Source organism: Protopterus annectens, chromosome 2.part0 (genome assembly GCF_019279795.1).
Source record: "Protopterus annectens isolate FY-2018-M chromosome 2.part0, PAN1.0, whole genome shotgun sequence".
Lineage (NCBI taxonomy): Eukaryota > Metazoa > Chordata > Ceratodontiformes > Protopteridae > Protopterus > Protopterus annectens.
This window is the reverse complement of record NC_056728.1, coordinates 1,158,298,555-1,158,313,392: the sequence shown is the minus strand read 5'-3', so window position 1 is coordinate 1,158,313,392 and position 14,838 is coordinate 1,158,298,555. Positions and strand designations below refer to the sequence as shown.

Genomic DNA, 14,838 nt, shown 5'->3' with positions numbered 1-14,838 from the left:
AAGTGACAACTGGTAGAGGGCAAAGCTGTCCCATATTAGTAAGGACTAAGTCCAGACTTTACTGCCCCCTACTTGAGGTGGAGAAAACTGGTCCAGAGAGTTTGTACTAATGAAGTCCAGAAATTTCTGGGCACACATGTCTGTGGATGGCAATCCTCTCAATTAATGGAGGAGTAGTTGAAGTCTCCTAGCAGAATGGTGCTTGGCTTTATGCACAGGGATTCTACAACAGTTAGCTAGGACTTCTGGGCTGAGTGGCACATAAGAGTTAGGCAAGATACGATAAGGAATTTGGGTAACAGTAAGTTGGATATGGAGGAGCTACACACAGTTATCTTGTCTAACGAGTATGAAGTTGAAACTGTTTTTAAAGGTATAGAGACACCACTAACTTTAGTGCCTTCATCTAAAATGGTTGGCCTGAACTTTGCACTGAAATTCTTCACTGATGGAGCGTTCTTATTGGTCTCCATGGTAATGCATACATCAATGTTTTACACAGTAAGGAGTGCTTGTAATGAATGGATTTATTTGTTTAGACTCCTAATGTTGACCAGCAATACCTTCATATGATCTAAAATCTGGAAAATTCACAGTCCTTCAAGTAAAGAAACGCATAATTATACCCTTTGGGAAGTCAGCCATTCCAGCTAATTACCATGTTGATAATGTGTTCTTAAGAGTCGATTCAGTGGTCAAGGATCAGCAAACTAGACAGCTGTCAGAGGCTCCTTTCAAAAAGAATACAAGGTGTAACAAACCTGAATTAAACATAGTGCCATAAAGCCCTTTCCCTCTAACTCAGTCTCCTACAGATTGTTGAGGGGTGATATATGCCTGGCTTACAAGCAACTGCAAACCCCACACTTACAAATCTCCTACATATTCATAAGTCAAAGAATACCAGAAATATAAGTTCTAGGGACCTGAATTTTATCTGTGACTTAAATAGAACATGATGGAGAGACAGATGTGTCCATAGACTGCCCCTGTTATGGAACAGCGTTCCCATCCATGTGAAGCTGAGTTTGTCTATTATCCAGTTTAAATGTAACCTAGACCACTGGATGGGGAAAAGGAAATTTACATCGGGTCTAGTACCCATGCCCCTTATGGACAGAGGTAACTTATAAATGCTTGGCTCTCGATATCCTATTCGGATACAAAACATCATTATTCTTTTGGGAAAACTTGGCGAGGCTTAGAAAGCACGCACACACACACACACACACACACACACACACACACACACACACACACACACAAAGTTGTTAGGCTATTAACAATATATGAATCTATGAAGATGCACTGTACCTATACCTACTAGATCTACCCAGAGGAGCAAACAAGAACATGACTTTGTTAATATAATATCAAAACATTTGAATAAGATGAAGGTCTTGTTAGTTAAAATAATTCAAAACTGGCCCCACTATCAACTTTTCAGTATAAATTTCTACAGCAGCAGTATGACAGAAATGAGGAGGTGCTAATAGCGCTTAACTTTACACACAAATGTGAGAGAATGCTACATTGGCAAGGTCAACCAAACAACGTCGAGGGAAAGAAATTTTCACAACAGTGCAACTGATGTCAAGACGCTTTCTTGATATAAATGTATGTTGACTGAAGCGACCTTAAGGCAGGTGAACAGCTGCCTTAAAAATACACATACGTGTCTTGCAACTAACTCAGCAGCTAAAGGTGCTAAACACATAAGACATACTTGTAGAATTTTAGAAGGGCTCCATTTTGAAATGTCAAGACTTGCAATGCTAAGTTCCAAAACACTTGGAAAATCTATGGAAATACAGGAAAAGCAAAATATCAAACACTGTTCTTCTTTATACCTGTTTTTTGTAGGGAGTCATGCCCCTCTGCACCCTTGATGTGAGGGAGGCAGCCCCCTCCTTCAGACCTTATATATTCACCAATTCTGAGATCACCAACCTCAGAGAAGAGTGAATAATCCAAGAAATGGCAATATTGGTCTTGGTATATGCAATTCTAGATTTCTGATCTCCACATTCTGGGGCATGACATTTTGAATCCTGACATTTCAAATGGTTACCTTTCAGAAAACAGCATCAGCAACTCAATTCCAAGGACCATCCTATAATAAAATGACCACTCAGGGTGGGAAAGATTTAGTAATCCACATGATTATCATACATATCCTGAGATATTTGACAATTAATGCCACATTAGCAGACCAGTAGCAGATGAGACACACTTGGTACAGGTAAAAGCTTGCACTGCTCCAAGTGCATACTCCTGATTAAGTAATGTAATGAATGTTACATGAGAAAAACATTTAAAAAAGATCAATCACTATGCTACCTAAACATTTGCAGAAGAGAGATTCAAATTCTGACAAAGCCACCTCAATTTATTTTGCATTACATAGCTGCTATACTAAGGCACCTGGAAAATCTGATCACAGGGAGAAGGGTACTAACTTAGTACCTTGGCAGTGGAAGAGTAGGGTCAATAACACTGCCTGAAAGAACAGCCAGCCATATAAAATAGGCACGCCATCAGTACCCCAGAAAATATGCATACCAATGTAACACGCTGTGCTGAAACACAGTATAATGGGGATAAATTCATCAACTTTAACACCATTTGCTTAGCGGTATTGGGGGAGAAAAGCATGGCATCCATTAAGACTGGTGGTGACCCTGGTACGAGTAGTAGCTTATATATCAAAGGTCCAGCCTGAGTGAGAGGAATGTGTAGCAGAAAGTCTGTTTGCTCTTCTTAAGGGGATAAATTTATTAATGCCCCACTTTGGAGGACAGGCACCCAGCAGTGGCTGGGAGTCAGTAAATGAGCAGTGTACCCTCAGACCAACATATGCAGGAAGCTTATCGCTGTGTGGCCAAAAGGGTTCTGCAAGTCTATACACTGCCTGTCTCTAAGGAATTGAACAAGCAAGCTCCTTAAAAAAAAAAAAAAAGGCAACCAAAGACAGGGGAAGAAAAATAATAAAATATGTCAAAATTATATGATGAGGCACCCAGGATGATGCCTCCGCATTACATTACTCTTGCTTATAGTAGCAATGGCTACATCCAAGCTGGGACAGGGTAATGCATGGGTCAGTGCTGCAAGATAACAGTCTACACAGACAGGTGGGAAGAAATGAAAATGAACAGAGTAATAAACTTATAAAACACTATCAATAGGAACACCCCTTCTCAAGATCACAGAATCCATGAAATAAACAGCATACCGGTGGGTAGTATTGTTGTGGTGAATGAACTGCCTGTTGCTGCATTGTACCAACCGCTGAAGCAGAAGGCACTCTTCCTTTTGGTTGCTTGTCAGCTGAAAATGATGCCATCCCTTGGCCTGACAGCTCTCCTTGAGCTCTAAACAACCTCTCCCGTAGATGAATAATAGTTTGCTGGAATACAGAATGTAAAGAAAACAATCAAAATAGGACAATCTACACTACAGATACACAGTATTCAAAAGGATCAGCACTGTTTGATAAGTTTTTAGATTTTACAAAACAAATGCAGTAATGATATGAATCAGTAAAAAAAAAAAAAAAAAAAATATGGGTTGACAGGGTGTGCTGTCACAGGTTTGACTCAAGTTCATGTCTTCTGAGCACCAGGTGAATGCATCAAGAAGGGCCTCTGCTTTTCAGACAGATCCTATTATCAAGGCAGTATCTCAAGGGGAACAAGAACCACCATCCCTTCTCGCAGGATGGGCATGCCGATCTTCCCTGCCTGTGTCTTCAACTGTTTGAGCCACTAGTTGAGACTTTATCCCTCTAGGTCACTGGCACAGGCTCAAAATCGGTCCTTTTTTGGCTCACATTTTAGGTACTCAATATCTCAGGAAAATGACTGGCTCCTCACATTTTTTTCTGCAGTAACATCTTGGCATACTCACTTTTTTTTTTATCAAAACACAATCATACGAGCAGCATCTGCTGCACAATCTAGTAAAGCTAGACCTTTATCAATGCCAGAACTGTCATGACAATCACAAGCCTTGCTAGAATCATGTCGAATTAACCCAGTGTACTTAAAGGACATCAGAAATCAAATGGATAATGAATTCAATGCAGTCATAGGTGGTTCAACATAGAGGCAGGAAATTAAAAATAAAAGCTTGAAAACAAATTTCCTGAACATTTTCCCATATGTGCATGCCGACCATCAGTCTCCCCCCCCCCCATTACCACCACATACCTCAAGCCCATTTCATTTCCATTACACTAGCCTTTGAAAGACTAGTGGATAAAGGAAAGAGGCAAATTGAGGTCATTCATTAGTCACGAAAGTTGTTTGTTGTGCTACACTGTACTGCACCTTCTCTTCAGCTTCAGCCATTTCATAGGGAGCAGTCAACCAATTGGCATAATGGGCTAGTTTTATCCAAACCCCAAACACAGGCTTCCTACATTTAACAGCATTCCTCAACTGTTCCAGGGTTGTGTACACTTACCATAAATGTAGATGTTCGAGTATATTCACTGTTGCAGTCATCACATTTGGGTTGATTCCCAAAGCTAAGGAAGGGAGGAGGAAGTTAGAGCATTAGGACCAGCTATTAAGACCTGCAAGATTGCAGTGGCAAAACCAGCTCTGGATTTAGAAAAAATAGGCATGTGGTAATGCTTGGTGAAGGTATGCACAGAGCTCCAGGTAGCAGCTGCTATGATGTCCCTGGTAGGGACTCCTCTGAGAAAGGATGTAGAGGTAGATGCAGCCCTGGTGGAATGTGATTTTATCCCGTGGGGTAGGTTTTCCATGGTGCGTATAGCAGAAATTAATGCAATGGGCTATCCATTTAGAAATGGTTTGCTTTGAAATGGCCTTCCCCTCTACCCCTGCAGCAAAGGCAACTAGCAGCTGTTCAGATTTTCTGAAAGGCTTAGTCCTGTCCAAATAAAATCTAAGTCGTCTGTGCACGGTCCAAAGAGTGCAGTATTCATTCTCCTTTGTTTTGTGGATTCGGGAAAAAGGTAGGCAAATGAATGGGCTGATAAAGGAAGGCTTGGTTCTGAGGGAAACCCTGTCTGCATGGAAGATAATGAAGGGTTCCACTGCCATGAGGGCCCTGTAATTCAGACACTCTTCTTCTGAAGTGATGGCTAGAAGGAAGGCTGTTTTCCAAGAAAGGAATTTCAACTCTGCAGTCATAGCTGGCTCAAAAGGAGGGAGAGTGAGCTTTCCCAATACAAAGTTAAGGTCCCAGGTTGGAGTAGGGGCTCTCCTGAGGGGTCTTACATTTTTGACCCCTCTGAGGAATTGCTTTAGCAGGGGTGAGAGAAGAGGGGTGGTTCATTATCATAATGTGCTGAAATGGCAGATGCATGAATTTTAATTGACGAGAAGGATAGGCCCTTGTGGAGCATTTCTGTTAAGTACTAAAGTATATGAAGTAAGCTGGGCATCGTTGTGCCCATCCCCTGAGTCTGGCTCCAGGAACAGTTTTTTTTCCACTTTTCAGCATAGGATCTTCTAGTACTAGGCCTCCTTGCCTCCAGAATGACATCTAGCACCTGCTTACTGAGGGATGCTATTGGAGAGCTCAAGGAATTAGCCAGTCTGCAAGGTTCAGGGTTTGAAGCAGAGGGTACAGAATCTGGCCCACCTGCTGGGACAGCAAGGAAGGGGTCTGAGGCAGGTGCCATGGTTTCAGCAGTGTCATACTGCGCAAGAGGGGGCACCAGAGGGGGCACCAGAGGGGGCACCAGTGCTGGCGTGGCCAATCTGGTGCAATCAGTATTGTCCTTGGCTTGTTCTGTTTGATCTTTAGCAGAACCATCAAGTGGAGAGGCAGAGGGGGGAAAGGCATAAACCGAGAGGCTTTCCCAGTAAAGGACAGGGCATCCACTTTCCATGCTTGACTGTGGGGAGCCCTTGTGCAGAATTTGTCCAATTGATAGTTCTGAGGGGAGGCAAACAGGTCTATCTCTGGAATGCCCCATTTGTTCCTCAAGAGGTTGAATATTTTTGGTTCCAGTTTCCATTCATGTGGGTCCATGAGATTTCTGCTTAGGTCGTCTGCCAGAGAATTTAGCTTGCCTAGCAGGAATTGAGCCTATAGGTGCACTGGGTAGCTCAAGGCTGTGTTCCACAGAGCCACGGCTAGTCTGCAGAGAGGGTACGAGTGGGATCCCCCCTGCTTGTTTATGTACCACATAACTATGGTGTTGTCTGTCTTTACCAATAATTGACCTGGAAGAATGTGGTCTTTGAAGGCTGTCAGGGAATTCTGTACAGCTAACATTTCTTTTTGGCTGATATGCAGGTGCATCTGTCCTGGTTTCCATTTGCCCTGAATGCACTGCCCTGCCAAGTGAGCCCCTCATGCATAGTCTGATGCATCTGTTGTTAGGGTTTGGGCGGCAGGGGGTAGAGTGAAACACAGCCCCTTGTTGTGGTAGCAGGCCTCTGCCCATCAAAGGAAGTCTGTCTTTATACAAGGAATGATAGGAATCATTGATTCCAGGACCTAAGAATGTTGACACCATAGGCTTTTTAGATACCATTGTAGTTTCCTCATATGCAGTCTTGCATATGGAATTAGTAGAATGCAAGAGGCCATGAACCCCAGGACTTGCAGGATTTTCCTTGCAGATAGCTTTGTCTTTGTGGCCAGTAATTTGAAGTAGGTTGTCAAATAAACTTATTTTTCTGGAGTGAGGAAAGCCATCTGGGAAGTTGTGCTCAAGCTTGCTCCCAGGAATACAATCTGTTGGCAGAGTACTAGGTGAGATTTCTTTTCATTTATGGTGTACCCCAGTGAGGTTAGAAGTTTCTTTACGAATGCCAGATGTTTTAATAGCAAGTCCTGGCTTTCTGCCTGAATCAGACAATCGTCTAAGTATGGGTATATTTGAATATTTCTCTGCCTGCAAAATGCAATGGCTGGAGCTAGACACTTTGTGAATACCCTGGGCGGAGCAGATAAGCCAAAGGGAAGTGCAGAGAACTAATAGTGCATGCAGCCTGCCCTGAAGCGTAGGTATTTCCTGCAAGATTCCCTTACTGGAATGTGCAGGTAAGCTCCTTTAAGTCTAAGGTTGCCAACCAGGCATCTTTGCCTAGCATAGGAAGCAGCAGTTGAAGTGTTAGCATTTTGAATTTTGGGATTATCAAAAACGTGTTTAGAATGGAGAGGTCCAGGATAAGATGCCAGGAGCTGTCTTTTCTGGGTACCAGGAAAAGTTTTGAATAAAAACCTTGTCCCCTTTCTTCTGCTGGGACAGGTTGAATATCCCTGATACATACAAGAGAGAGAACCTGCTGTAGAGCCTCTGCCCACTGATTTGGGGTTGGTAGGGTGTGGAAGTGGAATCTGTATCCTTGAGGAATCTATATTCAAAACCCATTTGTCCTGGGTAATGAGTTCCCAGTTTTTTGCATGCAGGGCGAGTTTTCCTCCTAAGGGAGCAGGCAGTTGAGCAGGGCTTGGAAGGGTTAAGGTTAAGTCATTGTGCCATTTTTCCATTGGGGGGGGTGTGTCTTACTACTCCTTGCTTTGGAAGTGGGAGCCCTCCACTGCTTAGGCCTGTGCGTACTCTGAGACTGTAACCTAGGTGGTCTGCTGTTCCTGGGTTTGGACTGAGAAGGCCTAGAAGAGGCTGGAAAGGACCAGTTCTTTGAAAGCAAATGCCTACTAAATCTGGGAGGCTGTACTTGCAGGAAATCTAACAGTTTGCATAGATTTAGCTTTTTCCTCCATCTTTTTGAGGACGACTTCTGATTTGTTGCCAAACAGGCAGTCTTGGTTTAAGGGAGCATCCAGTAATTTAGCTTTAACATGATCTGGCAAATTTTGCTCAAGCCAAGCATGCCTTCTAAGTACAGACCCAGTGACAACAGCCCTGCAAGATGCTTCTAAAGAGTCATAAGTATCAAAGTATGTTTACCAACTTGTTCTGCAGAATGCATTAAATCCTGTAATTCTTTGTGTTCAGCACAGTCAGGAATCGACATAATTTTCTGTTTAAGTAGTCCCATAATATGCTGCTGGTACTTTAACATATAAAACTGGCACTTTAAAGCTCTAATGGCCAAAATAGCAGAAGTATATACCTTCTTACACCATCTGTCCAAGGCTCTAGAATCGCTATCAGAAGGGGTTTGTTTTTTGGCAGCAGTAGCCTTAATGCCCTTTGATCCTTGGGAAATGGTCTCTGGATCCACAGTAGGATTCTTGAAGAGGATTTGACTTTGCTTTGACTATGGAACCTGCGGATGTATTCAGGCCTACAGACTTGCATTTTAAACAGACTCCATCTTCTTCATCCAGGCCTAAAACTCGACCCACGCCTAGAAAACCGACGTCCAAACCGCATGCTCAGGCCCAGGAGAGTCAGGTACTCTGTAATACCAGTCAGGTTTTCTGGGAGCTGGAGGTAAAGTGTCAGGGGGAAAGGCTAGATTCCAAGAAAGCATCATCTAAAATGTCCAGAACAGGAGGGATAGCTAAAGGCCTGTGTTGAGGAAGGATTAAGAATTCCCTAAGCCTCTTTTTGGAGTCAGAGTAATCCTGGTTTTCCCAGCGGAAATGCTCCCTAACAGTGCGCAAGGTTTCCCCAAAAGAAAAATCTTCTGGAGGGGAAGCAGAGGGAATGGAATCCTCTGCATCAGAATCTTCATAGGTAGAGAAGGGCAAATCCTGGTAATCAGAAGAAACAGAAATATCAGATTCCTAATCAGAAGTATCAGAAGGAAAAACAGTTCTAGGTCTCTTGGGGGAAGGCTGGCTTCCCCTAATTAAGGTAATAAGGTCTTCAGCCATTCTAAGTATTTGTTTTTTAGGCATATGGGCCTGAGCATGCGGTTTGGACGTCGGTTTTCTAGGCGTGGGTCGAGTTTTAGGCCTGGATGAAGAAGATGGAGTCTGTTTAAAATGCAAGTCTGTAGGCCTGAATACATCCGCAGGTTCCATAGTCAAAGCATCTCGCGGCATACCGGACTCCGAATGGGTCTCAGTAGAGGCCTGCGAATCAGAGGTAGTGGGTATCAGGGGCTGCGAAAGCGCATCAGTGAGTACCAACGGACTGGTGACTAGCTTAACGGAAGCATTGTTGGCAGTTTTGGACCTATGCTGTCTGTCTTTATCTTTACGTTTTTTCGGAATATCGGTAGTCGGCTGGCTTACTGAAGCCATTTCTGGATAGTTATATCGAGTGCGAAAATAATTTGCTACAAATATAGCCCAACGACGAACAGTTCGAGGATTGAATAAGGTACAAAACCGATAGTGAGGGACGTCGTGGTCTGGGCCTAAGCAAGGAATGCAGTACGAATTAAATTCTTTATGAGGTATTTGCTTTCCACAGATAAGACAATTGTTAACTTTTACTGACATCGGTTAAGAGTAAGAAAAAGGATCCCCAATGGGGTACAGCTTTTCTGAAGACTTCAGTTCTGAAACTCGAAAATTTCAGGAGTTTGCCGACCAGCATTTGCGAACTGTTTCTTCTTCGGGCACCGCGCAGCAAGAAAGACTGATGTAATGGCGTTGGCTGCATGTTTTACAACCCTGACTGCTGGACGTCATAGAAGAAGAGACAGCATCAGACGCAGGAATCCAAGACTCTGGTATTCAGGTCGGCTGAGGGCTACCTGCAGGCAGATAACCCAAATGTGATGACTGCAACAGTGAAACACGAAGAACATCTCATCAGTATTCTTCTTCTGCCTGGTGTCATATTATCCACGATGCAGTGAATTTGGGATGTTCTTGTCAATGTTTAATCCATCCCTTGATTTTATATATATATGATATGCGTGTGTGTGTGTGTGTGTGTGTATATATATATATATATATATATATATATATATATATATATATATATATATATATATATATATATATATACACACACACACACACACACTTATATATGTATATATACAGGTATATATGTATATATACTTAATAAACTGAAGAGCCAATTGCACAAAAAAAAAAAAAATACTAAATGCAAATTCTTTTTACCCGGCAAGACAGACAAAGGAGAACCAGTGTTGAGTATTTTCATTCTTTATTTATATCAAGAACTTCTTCAGAAAAACATGCAGTGGTAAGGTCAATAAATATTGTTTTTGGTATAATAAAAAAGTATAGTTGTGTACACTTACCATAAATGTAGATGTTCGAGTGCATTCAATGTTGCAGTTATTACATTTGGGTAATCTGCTGGCAGGTTGCCCTCAGTCGGCCTGAATAACAAAGTCTTGGGTCCTGCTTCGATTGCTGTCTCCTCTTCCATAACATCAGGTCGTCAAGGGTATAAAACATGCAGCCGATGCCATTTTAATCAGTTTTTCTTGTCCCAGATGTTAGGTGCCCCCCAAATGGGGAGCAAAAAAAAAAAAAAAAAAATATATATATATATATATATATATATATATATATATATATATAAATAAACAGTAATATATGAAAATGCACGTTTAGCAACAAAACTTTACCTTCATCTAAAAGCAAATACACCACAAAGACTTTAGAGTATAGTGAAGGAAAGAGAAGTTATAGAACAAGGGGATGGTGGGTGGGTAACCCGGACTGCAACAGTGAATACACTCGAACATCTATATTTATGGCAAGTGTACACAACTATACTATGTTCTTCATGTTTCACTGTTGCAGTCATTACATTTGGGTAGAATCCCACAGCTATGGATGGGAGGATGGAGCTAGATAGCATTAGGAGCAGCTATAAGGCCCTGCAGAACTGCAGTGGCAAAGCCTGTCCTGGATTTATAGAAGGAAGGCAAATGATAATGCTTTATGAACGCATGAACTGAGCTCCAAGTAGCAGCTTCTAGAATGTCTTTGGATGGAACTCCTCTGAGAAAGGCTGCTGAGGTAGAGGCAGCTCCGGTGGAATGTGACCGGATTCCCTTGGGTACAGGTTTACCATGATGCAAGTAGCAGAAATTAATGCAGTGGCTTATCCACTTAGAAACAGTCTGCTTTGATATAGCCTTCCCCTCTGATCCTGAAGCAAATGCCACCAGTAGTTGCTAAGACTTTTAAGAGATTTGGTCCTTTTTAAGTAGAATCTTAGTTGTCTGTGTACGTCCAATGAATGCAGAATCCGCGTCCCCTTGTTCTGCGGATTTGGGTAAAATGTTGGCAGGTGAATAGTTTGGTTAAGAGCCACACTGGATACCACCTTAGGCATAAAGGAAGGATTGGTACTGATGGACACCCTGTCTGGGTAAAATGTAATTAAAGGCTCCACAGCCATGAGAGTCTGTAGTTCTGAAACTCTTCTTGCTGAAGTGACTGCCAAAAGGAAAGCTGTTTTCCAAGATAAAAACGTTATATCGCAGTAGCTGCTGGTTCAAAAGGAGACAGGGTGAGTTTTTCCAGCACAAAATTGAGGTCCCATGCAGGAGTTGGTGATCTTCTGGGAGGCCTTAAGTTTTTGGCCCCTCTAAGATACTGTTTTAGCAGAGGATGAGAAAAGATGGGAGGCTCCTTGTTGTAATGAGCCGAGATGGCAGAGGCATGAATTTTTATTGAGGAGAAGGATAGGCCCTTGTCAAGCATCTCAGTTAAGTATTGTAAAATCTGAGGGATATTTGGTTTTGATGTGTCCGTTCCTTGTGCTTGGTTCCAAGCACAGAATCTCTTCCATTTATCAGCATAAGATTTTCTAGTACTAGGCCTTTTGGCTTCCAAAATGACATCCATAACAGATTTACTGAGAGGTGTTGTTTGAATAATTACATGATCAACCATGCTGCAAGGTTCAGAGTTTGGAGTTGAGTGTGCAGAATTTGATTGTTCTGCTGAGACAGTAGATGAGGTATTTGAGGCAAGTTCCAAGGAGGGAGTTGAGACATTCCCTAAAATTGGGTACCAGTGCTGGCAAGGCCAGTCCGGAGCAATTAGGATCATTTTTGGTTTTTCATTTCTGACCTTTAGTAAGACCTTGGAGAGGCAGAGGGGGAAAGGTGTACACGGATAGGTTTTTCCAACTGAAGGATAGAGCATCCACTTTCCATGCTTGTCTGTGATAAGTCCTTGTGCAGAATTTGTCCAGTTGATAATTTTGGGGAGAGGCAAATAGATCTATGCCTGGGTTCCCCATTTCTGTGTTACCGTGCTGAATACTTGTGGATCTAGTTTCCACTCATGCGGGTCCATAAGACTTCTGCTTAGGTCGTCTGCCAAAGTATTTTGTTTTCCTGGCAGGAACTGAGCTTGAAGATGTACTTGGTAAGTCAAGGCTGTGTTCCACAATGCCATGGCTAGTCTGCAAAGGGGGTAGGAATGTGCACCCCCTTGCTTGTTTATGTACCACATAACCATGGTGTCTTCCATATTTATCAGTAGTTGTCCTGGATGAAGTAAGTCCTTGAAGGCTGTCAGGGCATTCTGAACAGCTAGCATCTCTTTCTGGTTGATATGCAGATGCATTTGTTTTGGGCTCCATATGCCCTGAATGCATCTCCCTACCAGGTGGGCCCCCCAAGCATAGTCTGATACATCTGTAGTTAGGGTTTGGGTGGCAGGGAGTAGAGTGAATGACAGTCCCTTGTTCTGGTGACATGTCTCTGCCCACCAAAGAAACTCCTGTTGTAGGCAGTGAATGAGAGGAATCATTGTTTCCTGACTGTGACAATGTTGACTCCATAAACTTTTTAGGTACCATTGAAGTTTCCTCATATGCAGTCTTGCATATGGAGCTAGTAGAATGCAGGATGCCATGCATGCAAAGCCTGCAGAATTTGTCTTGCAGATAACTGGGTTTTTGTTGCCATCTGTTTGAAGTATATAGTCAGTTGCCTTTGTTTGTCTGGCGTAAGGTAAGCCATCTGGGCAGTTGTATTCAAGCTTGCACCTAGGAATGTAATTTTTCAAGAGGGTACCAGTTGGGATTTCTTTTCGTTTATTGTGTACCCTAGGCATGTTAGAAGCCTTTTTACAAAAGCCAAATGTTGAAGAAGAATGTCCTTGTTCTCTGCTTGAATGAGACAGTTATCGAAGTAAGGGTAAATTTGTATGCTTCTTTGTCTGCAAAATGCAATTACTGGTGCCAGGCACTTTGTAAAGACCCTGGGGGCAGTAGATAAGCCAAAGGGCAGTGCAGAGAATTGGTAATGCATAAAACCTGCCTTGACGCGGAGGTATTTTCTGCAGGATTCCCTTACTGGGATATGCAAGTATGCCTCTTTTAAGTCTAGAGTCACTAACCAAGCGTTCTTGCCCAGCATAGGCAGTAGCTGTGGTAAAGTCAGCATTTTGAATTTTGGAATGTCCAGGAACATGTTCAAGATCGTTAAGTCCAGTACTGGACGCCAGGCATTGTCTTTTCTGGGTACCAGGAACAGTCTTGAATAAAAACCTTGTCCTTTTTCCTGTTCTGGTACTGGTTGAATAGCCCCTATATCCATGAGGGACGTAACTTGTTTCTGAGCCTCTGCCCATTGATTTTGCGGCAGATCTGGCCAACCATTTGGAATTGGCAAAGTATGGAAATGAAATCTGTACCCCTGGGATACTATGTTTAATACCCACTTGTCTTGGGTAATTAACTGCCAATTTTGAGCATGAAGTGCTAATTTTTCCCCCCAAGGGGGCTGCCAAAAGATAAGTGCTTGGTGATGGTAGAGGGAAGTCGCTGAGACTGCTTACTGTAGGGTTGTGCTTTGTTTCCTCCAGATATGGACGTGGAGGCACCCCATTGCTTTGACCTGTAAGAACCCTGTGATTGGTATCTAGAGCCTTTTGAGCGCCTGGATTTGCCTTGAGAGGCTCTGTTAGACGCAGGAAAGGACCAATTATTAGTAAGCAAGTGCCTACTGAATCTGGGTGGCTGCACTTGTAAGAAATCTTTTAAAGTTTGCATAGATTTAGCTTTGTCTTCCATTTTCTTTAAAACCTCTTCTGCCTTATTACCAAACAGAGTATCATGCTGTAAAGGGACATCCAACAATTTAGCTTTAACATGATCGGGTAGATTTTGCTCCGTGAGCCAGGCATGCCTTTTAATCACAGATCCAGTAACTGCAGCCCTGCAAGAGGCCTCCAACGAATCAAAACCACATTGCAAAGTATGCTTTCCAACCTGTTCTGCTGCATGCAATAATTCCTGTAATTCTTTATTTTCCACACAATCAGAAATCAACATCATTTTCTGTTTCAATAAGCCCATAACATGCTGTTGATATTTAAGCATATGAAATTGGCAGTTTAAGGCCCTAATTGCGAAGGTTGCAGACGTATAAACCTTCTTTCCCCATCTATCCAGCGACCTGGAATCTCTATCAGAGGGGGTAGGATTTTGGACTGTAGAGGCCTTTACACCTTTGGGACCCTGTGAGATAGTTTCAGGATCAGCAGCTGGATTTTTGAATAGAAATTTGTAGGAGTCAGGAATCCTGTAATATCTCTGTCTGGCTTACTAGGAGCCGGAGGTAGAGAATCAGGAGCCATGCTTAATTCCGAAAACACATCATCAACATTGTCTAATACAGGAGGTAGAGCCAAAGGCCTATGCTGAAGAAGAAGAAGAAAATCCTTAAGCCTCTTTTTTGATTCAGAGAAATCCTTACTCTCCCAATGAAAATGTTCCCTTAAAGTATGCAAGGATTCTCCAAAAGAATAATCCTCAGGAGGAGATGCAGATGGGATGGATTCTTCTGCATCTGAATCCTCATAGGGTGGTATAGAAATTTCCTGATCAGAAGAGGAATCAGAAGAAATAGAAACCTGATCTGAAGATTCATAATCAGTATCTTGCCTAGGCCTCTTAGCAGGGGGGGGGTTGGGAACCCCTGATCAAGGTAATTAAGTCCTCAGCCATTTTGATCATCTGTTTTTTAGGCATAGGGG

At 42.6% G+C, this 14,838-nt stretch overlaps 1 protein-coding gene across 1 annotated transcript in view; it reads right to left on the bottom strand.

The window, feature by feature from the left end:
• Nucleotides 1-14,838, bottom strand: part of SEC31A (SEC31 homolog A, COPII coat complex component) — a 1,704,034-nt gene that overhangs the window by 373,983 nt on the left and 1,315,213 nt on the right. Inside the window, exon 22 of the mRNA XM_044060384.1 lies at nucleotides 3,236-3,409. Coding sequence (XP_043916319.1) covers nucleotides 3,236-3,409 — 174 coding nt within the window. The remainder of the gene's footprint in view (nucleotides 1-3,235; nucleotides 3,410-14,838) is intronic.